This window comes from Gekko japonicus, unplaced genomic scaffold (genome assembly GCF_001447785.1).
Source record: "Gekko japonicus isolate JY-2015 unplaced genomic scaffold, Gekko_japonicus_V1.1 scaffold3465, whole genome shotgun sequence".
NCBI lineage: Eukaryota > Metazoa > Chordata > Lepidosauria > Squamata > Gekkonidae > Gekko > Gekko japonicus.
The window spans coordinates 80,000-101,616 of record NW_015160331.1 but is presented as its reverse complement, the minus strand read 5'-3'; the positions used below and the strand labels follow the sequence as shown (position 1 = coordinate 101,616).

The window sequence follows — 21,617 nt, the reverse complement described above, 5'->3', positions numbered from 1 at the left end:
CGACGCCTGTTGCTTTCCGGTGGCGTCATTCATGTGCATAAGACGGCTAAGTGCAGAAGTCTCTTGCCCCAACCCAGTCCTCTCTTTTGCTTTGCTGCCATGACAGACCACCAGGATCAAACCCCAATTTGAAAACAACTGGGAAGATGTACGTGTATTTTCCTTATTAAAGGGAACAGCAGGATATCATTAATTTCTTGCAACACAGGAAAAAGTTAATCTCAAAACGACGTGCATTTTTAAAAAGTTACCCATTTTATTAAGATATTTCTGCCGTATCATATTTTATACCAAAGACATTCAGTTTTTAAAATTCAAATGTTCCTTGAAAGTCTGCTCGGCAGACTATGCAAAATATTAACTTCGTTCCTGACTCACAGATGTAAAAGTGTGCCAGAGCTGGGGTTTTCTCTTTCTTCCAAAATGCATCTTATTGCAGCTTCACCATCATGTACAGAGTTCAAGCTGGGATTTTCTCATTCCAAGACGATGCTGCCTCAACTGATCTCGCAGCTCACCTAATTCCTCTATCATTTGCATCTGGATGCCCCAAAAGGAGTTGTTTCCACCATACAAGTACATTTTGGCCTGGTTCCTGATCCTTCCCAGGTGGTGGGAATGATGATCGAGCAGTTCAGGGAAGTTAAGTATCCCACTGCTTTCTGTTTTAGCTTAGCCACGAAGGACAAAAACGGGGAACGGGAAGAGTTAAGACTTGTCTCGTTTTCCGGTCAGGGTCCTTCATTCAGTTGCTCCCGTTTTTCTTTGTTGCTTCATCAATCCGGGGTCTCAGCGCTGTCAGAGAGATGAGTATTGCTTCCTAAAAGGAAACCCAAAAACAGCAGCCTTAAGACATGCAAAATGCTCGTCCTTGGCTAAGACCCACAGGAGTTTGGCCTCTAAGGCAGAGCAAACAGCTGCCAAAGATCTGGGGGGCTGCTTAGAGGGGGAGGGGGATCTTCTTGCCAGGGAGAAATCTGAGCTAGACGGTCCCCCTGTCATGGAAAAAGCAGCCAAATATGCACTCCTCCAAGGGAAGAAGAAGAAGAAGAAGAAATTGGATTTATACCCCGCCCTTCACTACCCGAAGGAGTCTCAGAGCGGCTTATAAACTCCTTTCCCTTCCCCTCCCCACAACAGACACCCTGTGAGGTCGGTGGGGCTGAGAGAGCTCTGACAGAAACTGCTCTTTTTCAAGGACAGCTCTTATCAGAACTATGGCTTGCCCAAGGTCATCCAGCTAGGTGCAAGCGGAGGAGTGGGGAATCAAACCCAGTTCTCTCAGTTTAGAGTCCGCGCACTTAACCACTACACTAAACTCTCAAAGAAGAAGAGATTGGATTTATACCCCACCTTTACTACCCAAAGGTGTCTCAGAGCGGCTTACAAACTCCTTCCCCTCCCCACAACAGACACCCTGTAAGGTGGGTGGGGCTGAGAGAAGTCCCCCCGGGGGGTGGGGAAACCCCTGCCTGAGAAGCCCGTTACCCGACAGTGGTGGATTGGGCCCCAGGGAAACCCCACCCCCAAAGCATGCGACGTGCCCGGCGTCAGCACATCACCTGGAAGTGACGCGGGCGCGTTGTGGGGTGGGGCCGCGGTCATCCGAGGGAAAACTCTATTGTTTTCCCTCGGATGATTTTGGGGTCCCCCCGGCGTGCCCGACGTGGTCACCCTTCCGGGTGCACACACACTCCCGGACCGGTGCTGGACTCCTCCAGTATACAGAGGGTAAGGACTTGGCAACCCTACTGAGAGAGCTCTGACAGAAACTGCTTCTTTTTCAAGGACAGCTCTTATCATACCCTACTGAGAGAGCTCTGACAGAAACTGCTCTTTTTCAAGGACAGCTCTTATCAGTGCCTCTGTTCCCTTCACCTGCAATATGGGACGAGTAATACCGTCATGTTTTATGTAGTTATCGTAAAGATCACTGAAGCAAACAATAGTTGAAAAGCACAGAGCATCGACCAGGGGCTTTGAACTCCCCCAAAGCAATACATGCCTGCAAAGCATCTATTAATAAATGCTTAAGCGTTTGTTGGGTGCCAAGGTTCTAATTCTAAAATGCACTCCCTTAGTGTATGGCTGATGGCACTGCTCCTCAGCATATATCGCCACCAATCAGAAGGCAAAGCCCGGGTCCCGCCCACACCACAACTGCTGCGACAACCTGGTCTTTTGCATATGGAAGCTGATTGGACTTCAGTCCATTCCACACCTCAAACTCCCCCCCCCCGCAAGGCAGTTGGGGTTTTCAGTTGCATAACATACCTCATAGGGGAGAGGAGAATGGGTAACAATGGTTACCACTCTCCAGGTGAGGGCTACAGATAACTCAAACATACAAATGCTCTTCAGGTAGCAGAGATCAGTCCCTCTGGAGAAAACAGTGGACTCTGTCATTAAACCCTGCTGAGGTCGCCACAGGAAACTGACACTGTTTGCCCAAAGCCAGAGCACTCTCCCAGAGCCTCTTTCTAGATCCCGTTGTATTTATTTCCACAACGGGCATTATTTCTAGTCTATTAATAAATGCTTAAGCATTTGTTGCTCAGAGCTGGGTAGCCCAGGGCAGCCCCATCGTGTCAGATCTTGGAAGCTAAGCAGGGTCGGCCCTGCTCAGTATTTGGGTGGGAGACCTCCAAAGAGTTCCGCGGAGGCAAGGGCAAACCGCCCCTGAACGTCTCTTGGCTTGAAAACCCTACGGGGTCGGCCTTAAGGGGGCTGCCACTTTACAGCCAAATAAGCCGTTCGTTAGATTATCCAAATGGCCGACTCTAAAAAACACCACAATCTTGAGGTTTATTGTGAGTCCTTCCCGAGACAGAGATGAAATTCTTCCACGCTCCCTCCCCGCTCCTGGCCCACGAGAGGGAAGATGGAGAGCACCCCCACCTCGGTCCGGATGGTGCGGCTCCCTTGGCCTGGGCAGGTGTTCAGATAAAGGTCAAACACGGTGCTCGGATCGGAGACCTCCAAGTTCGGGTCGGCGTCCACACCAGCTTCCAGGCCGTTCAAGCCGCCAAAAACTACCAGAGCCTGGCTGAGAGAGAGAAGAAAGGGGGGGGGGGTTTGTCAACACAAAGCACAACAGGGGACCCACCCACCTCCCACTGGAGACGCCCCTGGGCCCTTGATTGGAGGCAGTGGAGGAAGGAGCAAGCACTGGAACCACCCTCTGCTGCCCCCTCCAGGCCCCCGTGAAATGACAGGCATGCTTTCTTGCTCTAAGCTCCGCTGGCACTGAAGGGGCTTAAAAAAAAGTGAGGGAAATTCCATTCCCTGATGCAGATCTGTGTTCAGGCGGAGAGGACAGAGCCACAAGTTGGAGGGAAATGTGTCTGAGGCGGCGCTGGGACAGAAGGGCACATGGACAGTTTGTGCCTCGTTAAAACCTGCAGCCAGCCCTGGGCGCAACAAACAAAGAGGCCCCCCACTGGGCAGACTGAGGCTTCCAATCAATGCTCCCTCTAAGCTGTGGGGTCTTGTGAGCAAAAATTCTACTTTGTGAGCTACGGGCATTAAAGCTGTGAGCCGGCGATTTGGCCGCTGCATCAATTCGTTTGCTCTGGAGCCCTCCTTCCTGAGCAAAGACAAACCATGTGTGGGCTGGAGTCTAAAAAATTGTGAGCTAGCTCACACTGACTCAGCTTAGAGGGAATACCGCTTCCAAGCCCTGCTTGGAGACAGATGATACAGCCGAAAACCAACCAGCCCCCGCCTGGTTACCTGAAAGGAGGGACAACGGCCTGGTCCACAGAGGCCCCCCGCTCAGAGGTCCCGATGGAGAGGTCGTAGCCTTCTTTGAAAGGGCACTCCGCGAAGACAGCACCTGGAGAAGAGGACAGAAGCCATCAAGGGACATTTTGATCGACTTGCACCCCCTGAGGTAGCGGCACCACAGCCGCTGAAGCAGAAGGAAGGAGGCTCCTTCGGATGGCGGAAGGCTTCCGACCTCACTGAGCAGTCAGAGACCAGCCGCAACCATTTCAGCTTCCCCTCAAAAACATCCGGGTTATTTCGCCCCCTCCTGGGCGAAGCAAAGAAAGGCCGGGGGTGGGGGGTGCCAGAGGTCACCTCTCCACCGTTCTGGGACCTCGACATCGCTTCGCTAGCTCATGCCGGCATTAACTGCGACACAAATGGTAATTTGGAAGAGAGAGGCAAGTCAGAGAAAGACGCGCACTTACTCAGGCAGGAAGCTAAGCGGACGCTGTAACCCCAGTAAAGGCCGGAGGCAGTTCGGGGCTGGTGCGAGGACACCACCGTGCCCTTCCGTGTTTTGCCATCTGGAAGAGAAGGGGGCGGATCAGCACCAAAAGCGGAGGCGCACAGGCACAGACTGTTCCTCGACTCACCAGAGCTCACAGGGCATTTACAGTTATTCACTGCAATGTTTACATCCTGCTTTCCAGTACAGGAAGTACTGTCGGAGCCACTTCAATTGTCAAACTCTCAGTTCACAAAAAATTTATCGCAGTAAAAGCAAGAGAGCGACTATCCAGCCGTCAAAAGAGAAGACTGGCAGAAAGGTACAGTCCAGTCAATCCAACCAGCTATTGGGAGCGTGTGGCCCCAATACTACAGCAATCGCACTGGCTACCAATCCACTCCTGAGCCCAATTCAAGGTGTTGGCTTTGACCTTTAAAGCCCTACGTGAGGGGACCGTCCTCTCCCATCTGTTACGGCCCAGGAATTAAGATCACAGGGAGTGGCCCACCTGACTGTCTCACCAATCACAGAAGCTTATCTGGGGGGCACATGAGAAAAGGTCCTTCTTGGTGGCAGCCCCAAGATTATGGAACAGCCTCTCCAGAGAGGTGCGCCTGGCCCCCTCGCTTTCCATCTTCAGGATGCAGCTGAAGACTGTTTTATTCACGACTGCATTTGACTGATTTTAGTTTTATTTGTTGGCAGTCCTAACTGAGATTTCAAATTGTGGTCTTTTGTGTGTGTTTTGTTAACTGTTGTTTTGCTTACACCGTAAGCAGCCTTGAGGTCCACAAGGTAGAAAGTGACTAATAAATGTTTTAAATAAATTAATTAAATAAAATCCAGAAACTAAAGATCAAACCAGCCAACCCAAACACCTGCCAAAAGTGGGGTGGGGGAGATCATCTAACTTTCCTTCTAAAAGTAAAAAGGGAAGAAAGCCAATTGCCTCTCTTGAAGGAGGAAGCTGCAGAGTCTTGAGGCCACCACTGAAAAGACCCTGCTGGACGTTGCCATCTGCTGGCTCTCTGAGGGTTAATGTAGAAACAACAGAGAGATCATGGGAAGGATGCAGACAATGAAGAAAACAGCCGTGATGTAGTATTATGAAAATATATATTTAAACTGCTGTTTTGCAGTGAGTAGTATTTCTTCAATAAGTAATCAAGATGTATGCACACACACACAACGGAATTTGCATATATTCCCGTTTCACATGACCACTTTATCTCAGTGGGCTGCGAGAATAACATTAGTTTAACATTAGTTAAACAAATTCTTAACATGAGTTCTCAGTGTGCTGCGAGAATAACATTAGTTGACACGTCATCAATACTAATCCGTGGACTTAACATTCAATATTCTTCCCACTTCAATTAAACAAATTCTTAACATGAGCATTGTTTCACTGAAGTGGGAAGAATGTTGAGCGTTAAGTTCACAGATTAGTATTGTTGACGTGTAAACTAATGTTATTCTCGCAGCAGCACACGGAGATAAAGCGGTCATGTGATATATATGCAGATTCCATCGTGTGTGCGCGTACACCTTGATTACCTATTGAAGAAATACTACTCACTGCAAAACAGCAGTTTAAATATATATTTTCATAATACTACATCACGGCTGTTTTCTTCATTGTCGGCTCTCTGAGGGTGGCTCCATACCTCATCCAGTGATCGAGCAGTCACATTTCTATACCGCCCCTCCTCTAAGGACGGTGATACACATGGTTCCCCCTCCTCCATTTTATACTCACAACAACCCTCCGAAGCAGACTAATCCATGAGAGTGATGGGTCAAAGGACACCCAGTGACCTTTGTTACTAAATCCAGATTGGAATCCAGGTCTCCCCACTCCTAGTCCAAGCCTGAACTAAATTTCCAGTCTTTCTGGTCCACACATTTTATATGTCCAGTTCCAAAGGCTCCGCCTGCAGGCTGTGGATAATTACCCGGATTTTGCTGCTGCTGCTCTAGCCGCACGGTGACCCGAAGGCCAGCCTCCAGTTGCTTGTCTATCTGCACCTCCTGCAGCAAAGAATTATGGGACATCTGAGATACCACAAATGTCAAACCCTGAGACGTCATCTCCTTTTGGAGCACGAGAAACCCATTTCTGGCCCATCAGGCAGTCAATGAGCTTGTAATCATTGTCACAGCTTTTTTTTAAATTAACTTCTCTGCCCAACGGATTTGGCTGGAGGCCTTCTCCACCCGGCCAATTCCCCGGTCCCAGATTCCCCACGCTGGTTGCCATTTGCCTCAGGGAAGGAAGCAGACAGAACGTCTCTGCCAGCAGGGCAAATAATAATTAAAAGATCGTAATTTTTTAAAAGAAATCTAAATGATCCAAAACATCAGTAGAGTGAAAGCAATAATCGAAGAAACTTTCCAAAAGCAGCTGTTGTTATATTGGTGGTCGGCAAAAGAATCTACAGTTGTTTTAAAACAGATATTTTATTTCTAAAATTTTATTTCTAAATGGAATGAGCTCCCGGAGGAGATCAGGGCCCTGCGAGACCTTCTGCAGTTTCGCAGGGCCTGCGAGACGGAGCTCTTCCGCCAGGCTTTCGAGTAGGAGTCACTACCATTACCACCACCGGTATACCAAGGGATGGCCCTATGAAGACCAAGCTATGACCTCGCTGTGGATTGTCGCCATCAGATGGGGACGAGTAACATCTATGAGTCCGTTAACCTCCTTATCGCTATGTAATATTCTTGGGGTACTATCCTGTTAAAGTTAATAGATTGACACTATTGAGCACTTTACTTGTGATGTGATATTTTATTCTGTTTTTATGCTGTTTTATATGAAGGCACCTGTTGCCCTATTGTAAGCTGCCCTGAGCCCGCTTGTGGGGAGGGCGGGGTAGAAATGTAGTGATAAATAAATTTTTTTAAAAAATTCAACTACAGCAAAATGAAGCAAACATAACAACTATGATAAATGTTATTGCTTATTACATTGTCTGATCCCTGTAAAATAAAACGTCCAGCCACATTCGCTCAATAGTGTGCAAGTCCTTGTCCTTTTAAAATGTATTAAGTCTAACACGGATGTAAAAGTCTCACAGGGGTGTTGAACTGATCTGACATAAATGAGACGTTGTTGGGCTGGGCCATGTGTGTCATAAAAGGTAATGCCAGGTAGCGGAGATATAAGCTTCATAAAGGACACAGACAAACACAATTTAAGTTTTTTGAAACTTTAAAAACACATTTCCAGTGAGTTTGACACCCCTGACCCCTGGGAGGTGGGTGGGGCTGAGAGCGCTCTGACAGAAACGGCTCTTTTTCAAGGACAGCTGTGCCAGAGCTTGTGACTGACCCAAGGTCATCCAGCCAGGTGCAAGTGGAGGAGTGGGGAATCAAACCCGGTTCTCCCAGATTAGAGTCCGCACACTTAACCACTACACCAAACTGGCTCTTAGAAGACTTAGAGCAAAGCTGGACAGGCCTTTCTGGCTGAAGACCAGAGGACGGACCCCCCCCCCCCGTGTTGCTCCAAGAGGCCTCGGCAGGACAAAACGGGTCCCCTGTGGGACAGCGCCCCTTACCTTGCGCATCCCGCAGTTGACAAAGGACCCTCGGCCCGGCTTGGTAGGCCGCGACAAAACCACCCCTTCGCGGTACTCCGATTCCTCATCGATCCGAACGTGGTGGGGACTGTCTAAGGGATTCAGGAGCCCTGAAATGGAGACAAAAATACGAAGCCGCGCAGATGGATTCCGGAGGCTGTGAATCATAAATGACAAGATATACGTTGCATCACTATCATCCCGCGGTCACTGTGGAAACGGTATTCTCCCAGAACTGGTTCTCTGGTCAAGCTACTCCGGCAACTGCTTAGAATGACACGGCAGGAGGGCACCCGTTCGCTGCAGCAGTCTGGCTTGCTAGCTATTTTATTTATTGTTTGCATTTATATCCTGGGCTCAGGGCGGGTAACATCACAGAAATAAATATAATTTCGATTTTAAACATTAAAGCACAATAAAGCATTATAAGGATTAAAACAATGTGTGCATTAAAACAATGGGTTTTAGGAGGTGGCTGGCCTCGTTTCCTGGGCCCTTGCCGCCAGCCGCCAGGTCCAGTTGCCGCAGAGACTTGGGTTTGGCCTTTGGTTGGAAGCCACACAATCCCAATGTCAGGTTCCACAGCAGGTAACTCTTCACACACGTTTCTCAAGAAGCGTTATGCTTTATTAGTGTACAAGACTGGTACCATGTCCACAGGATTATTGTTAGGAATAACTAGAAGGCGGGAACATCCCAATACATATAGCTGGGCAAGGCAACTAGCTAAGCAAATTAACTTCGAGCACACGTGCGCGGGAAGACTCCTGGCGGGAGATTACATAATGAGCGGGAGAGTCCCAGGGTTCCCTGAGAGCAGAAAAATTCACACCCAATGTGGACCCCAAGCCCTCCCTAATGCACAAGGCCAGACTGATAATGGCGTCTAGCTCCCACGGCTCCCTGGCATGTTTACGGCAAGCTGCTGAGCTGCAAGCAAGGTGGGAAGAGGGAAGGGTAGACTACACAGATATGGCAGCTAGCTGACATCCAGGAGAGGACCACTGCCCCTTTTTTGGGGCCACAAAATACTCTGAATCAGCCCTGTTTCCTCCTCCCCACCCCACCCCAGGAGAAACAGAACTGATCACACAGCAGATTAACTAGAAGAAAGAAAGTTTCATGTTTGGGGGTCCCCAACCGTTTGGAGCCTGTGCCAACTTTGGAATCCTGACACAATGGCCACGGTGGGAGGTGGACCCAGACTTGTTAGGCCTCCTGCTGGCAAGCCCTGCTGCCCACCACTGCTCCAAGTGGTGGCGAGAGAAAAATAAAAAAACAGCGACATCACTATGTACCCAGAGGTGACGCAGGGTAACTCTAGGAATCGCTGGAAACTCTACGGTTTGACCATAGTCTGGCAGTTCCTAGAGTTACCCTTTGTCACAGCTGGGTTTCACCAGAAGGTAACGCAGCCATGTCCCCACCCTCGGCTCTCCCCACCAGTTGCCAGGCTCGTCCCAGCAACCCTAGACAGAGCCAGCCACATAAACAGAGGAACTACAAGGGCAGGGGACAAGGGGAATGATTTTACTGGGAAAGAGGAGTGTGTGTGTGAGAGAGAGAGAGAAGAAAACTAACACTGGTGGCAGCTGCCACCAAAACTATGTTGTTTTCATCTGCACAGCCAATCAGAAGCCCTGCTGGGCAGAAGCACACACCCCCTCCCACACGGTTTTTAAAAACACTTGGTGGGCAATGGTTTATCGCACAGCCAGGAACCAGAGGTTACTTTTCGGCATGAGATGATCTCTAAGGAATATTACTGCTGATTTCTGCTACAAAATATCGTGTGCTCGCAGTCATCCCTCTAAGCTAAGTTGGTGTGGGCCAGCTCACCGTTTTTTAGCCTCCGGCTCACCCATTCTTGTCTTAGCTCGAGAAGGATGGCTCCAGAGCAAGCTAATTTGTGCAGCGGCCAAATCCCTCGCTCACAGCTTCAATGCCAGCAGCTCACCAAGTAGAAGGTTTGCTCACAAGACTCCACTGCTGAGAGGGAGCACTGCTGTGCCTGTACCTAGAGACAACCCAGTCAGTCCAGTGACAGCTAGAATGTGAGTCCATCTGCCCCATATATTGGGAAATGGAGTGATTTCAGATGCCGAATGACATTAGCAGGTGAATGACAATAGCAGGCGTGATTGGATTAGGTGTGCTATGCAGAGGGATTGTAGGCGTGGAGAAATCAGCATAACGAGACAGGAAACCCAGGTGTCCACTTAGTCCAGGAGGCTGCATTGTCTTGAGCGTCATTATAATAATATATAACAACTTTATTGCATTAGCAAAAAAGCCATGGCAACAGAACAGGATAAAAACATGTAACCAACACTAAATCCAAGCAAATAATAACAAATCAGTCATTTTTTGCGAAGATAAAAAAAACCCGAAATAATTTTTAAAAACCGAAAAAACCCACCCACACTTAAGTTGTCAACTTAGTAAATACACAGTCGAAAGTTGTCAGCAATAAGCTAATTAGAGCTTCATTATCCGTGTGATTCAGCAGTCTCTCTTTCTAACTTCCCTTTGAAATTCCTTCGTAAGACAGCCACTACTCTTACGTCTGCTATAGTCATTTGCCTGCTAATGTCATTCGGCATCTGAAATCACACCACTTTCCAATATATAGGACACAGACTCACATTCTAGCCGTATCTGAAGATGTTGGCAGTGACTCAGGAAAGCTCATCTCCTGCCACAAACGTTGTGGGTCTTTCAGGTGCTCCTGGACTCCCGCTCTTTTCTACTGCTGCAGACAGAGGAACACGGCTGCCCGTCTTGATCTGTCTGTCCAGTGAGACAGCAGGTCTTCCACACAGCCAGGAGACGAAGGATGGTAGACAGTCATGGATCAGTAAATGAGCAGAGAGGGTGAGGAAGGGAGAATAGCAGGTCAAGTTGGGCTGCGGATGAAAGAACTGAGTAAAGTAACTGAATCTCAGAGGGGGAAAATGAGCACAGAGAAGGTGGGTCTCGTCTGAGCATCAGGAGGATGTTCGGACTTGGAGGGGAAGGGCCGACAAGAGGGCAACTGGTGTGGGAACAACTGCAGCAAGGAGAAAAGGGTTAGGGAAAGCCCTGCATGCCCATGAGGCAAAACAGGAAGAGAACTCTGAACTACCAGCACTGCGCCTGCTGCCAATACCAGGGACTGGGTAAGGTCTAGGGGCAAAGATTTCAAGCCTTACCTGCGAACTGCAGATCCTGGTGCTTGGGGAAAAAAGATTTCCTTAGGTACCTGTTCAAAAAGAAAACAAGAAAGCCACAGTCTGTTCATCTGGGGGCACCTGAAACACTGAAAGGGTCGGATCAGCATCCTTGCAAGGAGAGGTTAAAATATCTGGGGCTTTTAGTTTAAGGGAAAAGACCACTGGAGGGAGGGGAGAGATACGACAGAGGCTTATAAAATCATGCACAGCCTGGAGGGCTTTTCTTCCCTATTCTACACGACAGAAACCTAAAAACCGCCAATGCAACTGATGGGCAGTCAACTCAGGACAGACTGATGGGCAGACAACTCAGGACGTATCGTGGAATATACGGAACTCTCTGCCACAAGATGCAGTGACAGCTGCTAGCGTAGATGGTGTTAAAAGGAGATGAGACAAATTCGTGGAGGACAGATCCAATAGAGGCTATTGGCCATGATGGCTAAATGGAACCTCCAAAGCCAGAGCAGCTGGGAAAACCACTTGCTCGGAAACAAACTGCAGCCAGGGCTCTTGTTTTCATGCCCTGATTGCAAACTTCTGGGGGGCATCTCGTTGAACACCATAACAAATGGAACACTGGACTGGACCGTTGATCTGGACCCGTAGGGATCATAGTTACTGTTATGTATTGCATTGTATATAACTGCTATGTGAACTGTGCCATTGAGACTTGAATGTAAATACTGATGTGTGAATCGCCACTCTAAGCCCTGAAAGATCAGACCGCTCGGGAACCCTCGATAATAGTAGAACTGTTTAGATCAGGGGTCCCCCAACCTTTTTGGCGGCACCTTTGTACTTTTGATACAGCGTGGTGGGCCCAGCCACAACATGGCTGCCGCAGCTTCCCTTTAATTACACAGTGAAGATGCTTGCACTGTGGTGGAAGCTGCTACCAAAGCAAAAATTTTTTAAAATCTGCACAGCCAACTAAACCTTCAATGGCCAGTCAGAAGTCCTATCCAGTGTCCCCTCTAAGCTGAGTTAGTGTGAGCTAGCTCACAGTTTCTTAGCCTCCAGCTCACACATTTCTGTCTCCGCTTAGGGAGGAGGGCTCCAGAGCAAACTAATTCATGCAGTAGCCAAATTGCTCGCTCACAAGTTTAATGCCAGTGGCTCACCAGGAAGGATTTTTGCTCACAAGATGCCACAGCTTAGAGGGAGCATTGGTCCTATCTAACCACACCCATTTCCCAAAAACTCTTGGTAGGTGCCACGAAACGTGTCAGCAGGCGCTGTGGTTGGAGAGCCCCCCCACCCCACCCCAGTTTTTCTCACAGATCTCCAGTGGGACTTACTGGGGACACTCCAGGTACTGCAGAATCCGGGCCAGCTGCACGCAGGCCTGCCCTCTCTTCTTGATCCCCTCAAATTCTCCTTCCGTGGTCCTGAAAAGGAAGACCAGAAGAACCCCTGGATCACAGGATCTCTGATCTGGCCCGCTACTCCTGGATCGCCTGCCATTGTGGAGGCCGCTGCACGAGGGAATGGCAAGCCCCAGACTCACCTAGCACAGGACCAGATCTGGTTTCCTTGGCAGAGAAATGCTCTTGGTGCTACTATTTAATCTCATTTATAGTAAAGGTAAAGGTTCCCTTGCTCGAAAGCCAGTCGAATCCGACTGTAGGGTTGCGGTGCTCATCTCCGTTTCAAAGCCGAAGAGCCAGCGCTGTCCGAAGACCTTTCTGTGGTCATGTGGCCGGCATGACTAAACACCAAGGCGCATGGAACGCTGTTCCCTTCCCACCGAAGTGGTACCTATTTATCTACTTGCAATTTCTTGCTTTCGAACTGCTAGGTTGGCATTTATACCGCATGGTTAAAGCACCACACGTATATTACACCAAAATAACAATCATATAAGGGAGGGCATTATTACCTTCATAGATTGGGGGGCGGGGCGGGGTGAAGAGACAATGGCTTGCCTTTGTTTGTAGCAGAGGTTAAATTCAGTTCTAGGCCTTCCCTAATGATTTGTGTTTGCAGCTGGAAATCTAGGCCCGGCTCAGACAGGAAGCTGTGACCTGACTGTAGGGGCTATCAAGTCTAACAAGAAGAAGAAGAGATTGGATTTATACCCCATGGCCCTTCACTACCCAAAGGTGTCTCAGTGCAGCTGACAGACTCCTCTCCCTTCCCCTCCCCACAACGGACACCCTGTGGGGTAGGTGGGGCTGAGAGACCTCCGACAGAAACTGCTCTTTTTCAAGAACAGCTCTTGCCAGAACTATGGCTTGCCCAAGGTCATCCAGCCAGGTGCAAGCGGAGGAGTGGGGAATCAAACCCGGCTCTCCCAGATTAGAGTCCGCGCACTTCACCACGACACCAAACAAGTCAGTCCCAGACCACGTCCCAGTCTTCTGAGTGCACTCCCTCCCAATACCCAACATCATGGAGATTCTTCTTATGCCACAAGTATCAATGGAGTTGTAGAGCAGTGACCTTATGCATCCCCCCCCCCAGTGTTGCAAGAAAGATCCCCACCCTGCCGGAAGAAGAACAAGCGTTTAGGGCTCTTTAGCTTGGAGAAAAGACGACTGAGGGGTGACATGACTGAGGTTTATAAGATTATGCATGGGATAGAGCAGGTAGAGAAAGAGATACTTTTCTCCCTTTCTCACAATATAAGAACTCATGGGCACTCCATGAAACTGCAGAGCGGTCGGGTTAGAACGGATAACAGGAAGTACTTCTTCACCCAAAGAGTGATTAACACTTGGAATTCACTGACACAGGAAGTGTTGGCGGCTACAAGCATGGACGGCTTCAAGAGGGAATTAGATAAGCATATGGAGCAGAGGTCCATCAGTGGCTATTAGCCACAAGGTATAGATAGGGACTCTGGGGCAAGTGATGCTCTGTCTTCTTGGTGCTTGGGGGGGGGGTCAACAGTGGGAGGGCTTCTAATGTCCTGGCCCCACTGGTGGACCTCCTGGTGGCACCTGGTATTTCTGGCCACTGTGTGATACAGAGGGTTGGACTGGATGGGCCTTTGGCCTGCTCCAACATTGGCATCTCTTATGTTCTTATGTTCTTAAGTAAGGGAGCAGGTCGCCAGCAGTGGAAAGAGAGGGCGGCAACTGTGTCCTCGGATCAACACACAGCCGCTCTGGGGGCCAACATGCCACAGTAAGCCGGAGGCTTCTGACCATACAGAGAAGAGGTCCCCAACCGTTTTGAGCCCGCGGGTGCCTTTGGAATCCTGGCACAGCCACAAAATGGCTGCTGGCTGCAGGAGACGGAGCCAGCCACAGAAGAGCTGCCACAGCATATCTTCAGTCACACAGTGAAGATCCTCATGCTACGGTGTCAGCTGCTGCCAAAGCAACGTTTTTAAGAACCTGCACACCCGCCCTGACCTGGATAGCCCAGGCAAGCCCGATCTCATCAGATCTTGGAAGCTAAGCAGGGTCAACTCCGGCAAGTACTTGGCAGGGTGGCCTCCAAGGAAGACCAGGGCCAAGACGCAGAGGAGGGTATTATCAAGCCACTAGGGGTCCCCAGAAGTCATCACGACTTCCAGGCTTGCAAGCACGTGCGCACACAGGATATTCACCAAAAAAACCCCAAAAACCTGCACACCCAATCAAAGCTCCAACAGCCAACCAGAAGCCCTGCTGGCCGAAAGCCCCACCCACTTTCTAAAAACACCATAGTGTTGCCAGGCACTATGGGGCTCACAGACACCACGTTGGGCGGCCCTGATACAGAGGCTCTTTTCATGCCTGCCATGTGCAATGGACCCTTTCTATTCTGTCTGTCATGCAGAAAAGAATCAAAAGGAACTGGAGACGGATAGAGGGGCTGGGAGGGACCAAGGTCCACCTCCATGACCAAACAGGGTGTGTCCTCACTTTGAATCTTCGCCATGCTCGTCGAACACCACAACCTCGTCCACGCAGAAGATGGTGCAGGCCCTGGCAATCTGGCCGGCAAGGTACGTCCGCAGCTCTGGCGACTGCGCATTGTTGAGAATGGAGCCGGGAAGGGCGACGCTGACCGTATAGTGACGCCCTAAGAGATAAGAGCCATTAGAAGAAGAAGAAGAGGAGATTGGATTTATATCCCGCCCTTCACTACCCAAAGGCATCTCAGAGCGGCTTACAAACTCCTTTCCCTTCCCCTCCCCACAACAGACACCCTGTGAGGTAGGTGGGGCTGAGAGAACTCTTGACCGAAACTGCTCTTTTTAAGAACAGCTCTGAGAGAACTACGGCTTGCCCAAGGTCATCCAGCCAGGTGCAAGTGGAGGAGTGGGGAATCAAACCCGGTTCTCCCAGATTAGAGTCTGCGCACTTAACCACTACACCAAACTTGCATTGAGGCTGCAAAGGCCTCTGACAGTTATTCCCAGACCCCCCATTAAGTAGATAGCAGCCTTTTGGTCGGGTCGCCGAAGACCATTCACGTTGGCGTTTCATTCAAACCAGGCTACTGTGTAGGTGTTTTATAAAATGTATCAGTGCACAAGACAGATTAATACAAGGCAGGTCTCTGCCCCAAGGAGCACGCAATCTACAACTTGACAGAAGGGAAGGAGGGTGGAGGAGGCAGGGATAACCAGGGTTATGGCGATGCGTTCATTCCAGCCACCTGTGCATTTGGCTTCCATAGGGGAGGGGAGGGGAGGGAGGACCAAGGGGCAGTGCCAAAGATGTTACGGAACAGGAGTTCTGGGACTGAAGCAAGAGATGTAGGTGTTCCAGGAGGCCGTTTGAGGCACTGGGGCAGTGAAGAGGAAAGGGCAGAGTTGTTTGTGGGAGCAAGAAGGAGGTGAAGCTGGAGCACCAAAGGATTCAGACTGGGGTGTACTGGGATTCTACTGGAGAGGGGCTGAAGTAGCACAGTGCCCTGGAGGGCTTTCATGGGATTTATGCTGGATCCAAAAGGGGACAGGGAGCCCACAGAGGGACTTAACGATGGGCTGTACTATTCCGCTGTACCACTCTTCATGGGATATGATGAACACATGAAGCAGCAGCCTTGTACTGGATCAGACCCCTGGTCCATCAGGGTCAGTATTGTCTACTCTGGCTGGCAGCAGCTCTCCAGGGTCTCAGGCAGAGGTCTTTCCCATCACCTATTGCCTGATTCTTTTTACATTTATTCTTTTTTCACTGGCAATGCCAGGGATCGAACCTGGGACCTTCTGCATGCAGAGCAGAGGCTCTTCCCCTGAGCCGCAGCCCCTCCCCTAAATAGTCTGGTAACTCCATCCAATTTCTGCCACATTCACAGGAAGGTCTACCTTTATCTTCCTTGGACTCCACCTCTTCTTTCTTTTTTTCCATCAGCTCCTGTATTCTCTTCTTTTCTAGTTTTCTCAGCAGCTTCATCTCCTTCCATTTTTTCTTCTCCTCCTTTCCTGGATAAGGGAAAGAAAGGGCGCAGTTAACAAGTCAAGGTGAAGAGGGCAGCTGTCAGTGCTGGGATTTAAACACTTCTCAAATGGTGGAGGATACTGGAATTAATGGGGATCTGGAAATCAAAGGCTGAGTGTTTTTTCAAGGGTCAGATGCTCTCTCAGGGCACGTCCAACCCTCTGCAAATGTCTCATGGGCCAAATCATTAATGGGTCTCTCATCCATGAATCGGTGTAATCCGTATTTGAACCCACCTATGCTAGCAGCCACCCCCAAATCATGTAGCACTGAGTTCCACAAGTTAACTTTGCACTGTACAAAGTACTTTTTTCCTGCCCACCAACTTCACAGGGTGCCCTGCCCCTGAAGTTTTAGTGGAATCATAGAATTGGAAGGGACCTCCAGGGTCTAGTCCAACCCCCTGCCCAATGCTGAAATTCACAAATACCTCCCTCCCACACCCCCAGTGCCTCCCATTCCCTGCCCGGAAGATGACCAAACAAAAAACCTCCAGGGTCCCTGGCCAAAGTGGCCTGGAGAAAAATTGCTTCCTGACCCCAAAGTGGCGATCAGCATATCTTTGGGTGTGTAAGAAAGGGCCACAAGAACTATGCGCTGAGGCAACCCTCCCTTCTCTTGATCTGCCTAAGTTCACAGAATCCGCACTGCTGTCCGAGGGCCATCTAGCCTCTGCTTGAAAACCTCCAAAGAAGGAAGAGCCCACCACCTCCCGAGGAAGCCTGTTCCACCGAGGAACTGCTCTGTCAGGAAGTTCTTCCTAATGTTTAGCCGAAAACTCTTCCGATTTAATTTCAACCCGTTGGTTCTGGTCCAACCTTCTGGGGCAACAGAAAACAACTCCGTCCCATCCTCTGTGTGACAGCCCTTCAAGTCCTTGAAGACGGTGATCACGTCACCTCTCAGTCGTCTCCGCTCCAGGCTAAACATTTCGGAAAATGAACTTCTCTCCAGCCACTTTTCCCACATCATCCATCGTTTTATTAGCTTGGCATGTTCCCTCATCTTATTTTTAAACAGAGAAGCCCAAAACGCATTAGCTTCTCCTTCCTGGGAAGACACACCAACCCCGGGATTGCTTCAGTTGCCCTTTTCTGCATCTTTTCCCATTCTGTTCCACACTAGCACATTCAACAGCAGGTGTTTTCCAAAATTATAAGTAAAAATGTACTCGAGATCAGAGATGTGGAGCAGAACGTTTCCAAGCCTGAAGTAATTGTTCAATAAAATTAATCACACGGAATAGGTGTCATTGCCAATACAAGAGCAGGCAAGCTTGGCAGTTTCAAAGTAGTAATGACTGTTTTAGGTGACTGTCCCTTGGAATTCTGTGTGAGAGCGTATGCATATCTTTTATTGCCCTGTAAATGCTGTGTGTGGGGGGGTGACAAATGCACAAATACATGTTTGTGTAAAGTGCCGTGAAGTCACAGCTGACGTGGGGACCCCAGCAAAGGGGCTTTCCAGGCAAGTGGAAAGCAGTGGTGGTTTCTTGCTGCCTTCCTCTGCAGAGCCTTCCTTCCTTCCTTAACAAGTACTGACCCCGCTTAGCTTCCAAGATTGGGCTGTATCCTGCTGCCTTCTGTCCCCACAAATACATAGAACCAGGGGTTATTCCCTGCAAGAGCGCACAGGAGCGGAGCTCCGGCAGTAAAGAGCCCAGGGGGCGGGAACATGCAACAAGCCCCACCCCCTGCTCCAAGCAGCCCTCAGTCAGAGCAAGAAGCAGCCAGGTAAGTTGCAGAGCCCCCCCGCCCCCCCCCCGGTCCAAAACAGTCCAGCGGCACCTTTAAAACCAAGTTTTATTCAGGTACAAGCTCTCCCTCCTCTGCGAGGACAGATCTGCACGTCTCCCCCCTCCCCCAATAGCTAGCAATCCAAAACAGTCCAGTGGAGCCTGAGCGGTGGGTGTTGCCTTCTGACACACTTCTGGTAATGTCAGGGGGTGTGGCATATGCAAATAAGTTATGCTAGTGAGTTATGCTAATGAGCTCCTGCACCCCTTTTTCTACGAAATGACCCCTGCATAGAACAATCCAAATTTTAAAAACAAGATATCCGTTCATCTGATAGGCTGTGCAGTTCCAAACAAACCCAAAACTAAAATTGTCTCACATGGTGGAAGGGATACTGCAGTTAGCAATCTATTACAGAACTAACCAGTAAAGTATTTGATCCTATGGAGAGCAACAGTGAAGCTGAGAAGCCCTAACAGCCTCCAGAAAGGAGCGCTACGTTCTGTTGATGGGTGGACAGCCCCCCCTCCCCAAGGAATATGAAGCACAGTATTTTGGGTGTGTTAAAATTATATGTCAACAGTTTCCTGTGCCTTTGTGTTTTTCCCCTTAAATGTGAACTATGAAATAATAAGTAGCATGAAGTCACAACTGAGTCATGCCAACTCCTCATGGGGTTTTCAAGGCAAGAGATGTCCAGAGGCGGTTTGCCGTTGCCTGCCTCTGCAGAGCGACCCTGGACTTCTTTGGTGGTCTCCCGTCCAAACACTGACCAGGGCTGACCCTGCTTAGTTTCTGAGATGTGACAAGCTCAGGCTAGCATGGGCTATTCAAGGGAAGTACGTGCCACACTGTCTTTAAATTTTTACAATTCTTATTCCAATAAAAATAATTTTCACATAAAGTTTGGATTTTTGACCCTCTTAGTTTCTGAGATGTGACAAGCTCAGGCTAGTATGGGCTATTCAAGGGAAGTACGTGCCACACTGTCTTTAAATTTTTACAATTCTTATTCCAATAAAAATAATTTTCACATAAAGTTTGGATTTCTCAAATAGGACATTTTACCCACATTTGAATTCTTCCCCTTTAATCAAATATTTTACATCATGTATTTGTTGCTACTGGGACATAAAATGTATTTCTTGCTACTGGGACATTAAATTTTGACATTTTTGTTTAGTAAACTTAAGTAAAAAATAAACATGCTAAATCAGTTCACACCCTCCTTAGGGTGCTGGGAAATTTTCTGATGCCAGTTCTGGAAAACCCAAATCACTGCCCAAAAGGCTATTTTTGGGTTTGAATGTGCCTAATGGTGGAATGATCACCTTGAAAGAAAGAGGCTTGCTTTTGACAAAACTCGTGGCTATCTTAAAAAGATTTACAAGGTTATGAAAATATTCAGGGATTCAAAAGTCATCCTTACTTTCTTGCTTCCATTTCCGCCAGTCAATCTTTCTCTCTTCACCCTGGAGAAGATGAAAATAGATCAAGATGGGTAGCCGTGTTTGTCTGTTCGTAGAAATAGAGAGTCCAGGAGCACCTTAAAGACTAACTAAATTTGTAGCAGGGGATAAGCTTTCATGAGTCACTGCTCACGTCTTCAGATATGTAGCTCATCCCTTGCCACAAATTTTGTTAGTCTTTAAAGGTGCTACTGGACTCTAGCTCTTTTCCACTGCTAAAGACAATGAGAGAAATTGCCACAAGTAATGTATATAAAGGTGTTCCTGGAAAACCCACCTGGATGAGTTCACATATCAACCAAGAAAGATGAGCCACTGCTAAATGCTACAACTGGCACACACTATGGATCCCAAAAAGGGGGCTTGAATCCCCTTATTCACAAATTTGCATGCAACTGTGCTTTCAGACTGTGACTCAGTGGCTTGGCATGCAAAAGGTCCCAAGTTCAATCCTAAGCATCTCCCCTAGATGTAGCTGACAAAGATCCTCTGCCAGTTGGAGGAAATGATCCTGAACTGTACAGATTAGTGGTTGCTACACACGAAACAGATACCTTCCTTTACATCACATCATCCCCCATTATTAAAAGTTTCTGTACATGGGTAGAACAAAGTTTGAATCCAATGGCACCTTTAAGACCAATGAAGTTTAATTCTGGGTATAAACTTACATGCACACGAAAGCTTATACCCAGAATTAAGCTTTTGTTGGTCTTAAAGGTGCCACTGGACTCAAACTCTGTTCTGCTGCTTCAGGCCAACACGGCTACCCACCTGGCTGAATCTGTACATGGATGTTATTTATCTTGGTCAAATTTATACTCTGTCTGCCACCGTTATCTAACTGATGACATGTCTGGCATTCAGCGTATCCCTGGATGAGAATGAGGGTTGGAGTTAATGTGGTGGTCTCTAGGCCAAGATAGTGTGTCTACATTCAATTCTTTGGTAGTGGCCACATAATTAATTAAACAACTGTGTCACCATTTTATTGCATCTTCCTTCCAAAGATGTCCTGCCTGGTTCTTCCCCACATTTTATCCTCACCCCCACCCTGAAAGGAAGGCTACACTCAGAAGGCTGGATCCATTGGTAATTTTTCCCTGGCTGAAGGCACCAGCTGGGACACACAGATAAACTCCTAGGCATTTGATCAACTGCTGGTCTTCCTATTCTCAACAAGATGCTTCCATTTTTGGCTGCTTTTTCTCAGAAGGCTGAGAGCACAACCCAACACCGGGACCCGTTAAAATCTGCATAGAGGCAGTTTGGTGTAGTGGCTAAGTGCGTGGACTCTAATCTGGGAGAACCGGGTTTGATTCCCCACTCCTCCACTTGCAGCTGCTGGATGACCTTGGGCAAGCCATAGTTCTGGCAGAGCTGCTCTTGAAAAAGAGCAGTTTCTGTCAGAGCTCTCTCAGCCCCACCTACCTCACAGGGTGTCTGTTGTGGGGAGGGGAAAGGAAAGGAGTTTGTAAGCTGCTCTGAGACTCCCTTGGGTAGTGAAGGGCTGGGGTATAAATCCAATCTCTTCTTCTTCTGCGTAGCTGGCCTACACTTATAAGGCGAGGCCTTAAGATCACGGCCTGACACATCTTACTTCTGCCTCTCCTTCTTCAAAGGCCCACTGCTATATCAGTTAGACAAGAGTGTGGAAAGCTGCCGCGTTCACACCTTGCTTGTGGGCTGCTCCGAAGGTCCCTGGCTGGGCACTGTTAGAAAACAGACGAGTGGGACATGGATCGGCTGTCCTGACCCCTCACACAGCACGTCCAGCCTCCGGTGATCTCACAACTCGCTCGCAGCCCTTAGCGAAGAGTGGAGCTCCCATGTCCCAGGGCAGTCTACCTCAGAAGGCCGGCCACGACAGAGCACAGGAGAAGCTGCAGCTTTGGTACGCTGCTCGCGAGGAGTCTCATAGAGTCTACTGGCCTCACTAGAGGATGCGCCCCATCCTCACGCTCGGGCTCCATCCGCTCCCCTCTCCCCCTTCGCCCTCTCCCCTCACTTTCCCCA

General features: G+C 48.9%; 1 protein-coding gene across 1 annotated transcript; it reads right to left on the bottom strand.

Moving 5' to 3' along the window:
• Positions 1-373: 373 nt before the first annotated feature.
• LOC107115453 (chromosome unknown open reading frame, human C9orf114) lies at positions 374-17,326 on the bottom strand. The gene is made up of 11 exons (XM_015417170.1): positions 17,296-17,326; positions 16,264-16,380; positions 14,870-15,029; positions 12,314-12,403; positions 10,992-11,041; positions 7,780-7,910; positions 6,172-6,247; positions 4,194-4,292; positions 3,733-3,835; positions 2,899-3,046; positions 374-820 (listed from the first exon to the last, which is right to left on the bottom strand). The coding sequence occupies exons 1-11, from the start codon at positions 17,324-17,326 to the stop codon at positions 746-748; spliced, it is 1,080 nt and encodes a 359-aa protein (XP_015272656.1). The 3' UTR covers positions 374-745.
• Between the last annotated feature and the right edge of the window lie 4,291 nt (positions 17,327-21,617).

Bases quoted from the DNA above. Each gene is read 5' to 3' on its own strand.
- LOC107115453 (XM_015417170.1), bottom strand. From the start codon at position 17,326: ATGTTTAGCCTGGAGCGGAGACGACTGAGAG. The intron at 12,404-14,869 runs GTGAGGACACAC...CTTCCTTTTCAG, and splicing joins GAGCATGGCGAAGATTCAAA to GACCACGGAAGGAGAATTTG. The intron at 7,911-10,991 runs GTAAGGCTTGAA...TCTCCATTTCAG, and splicing joins CCAGGATCTGCAGTTCGCAG to GGCTCCTGAATCCCTTAGAC.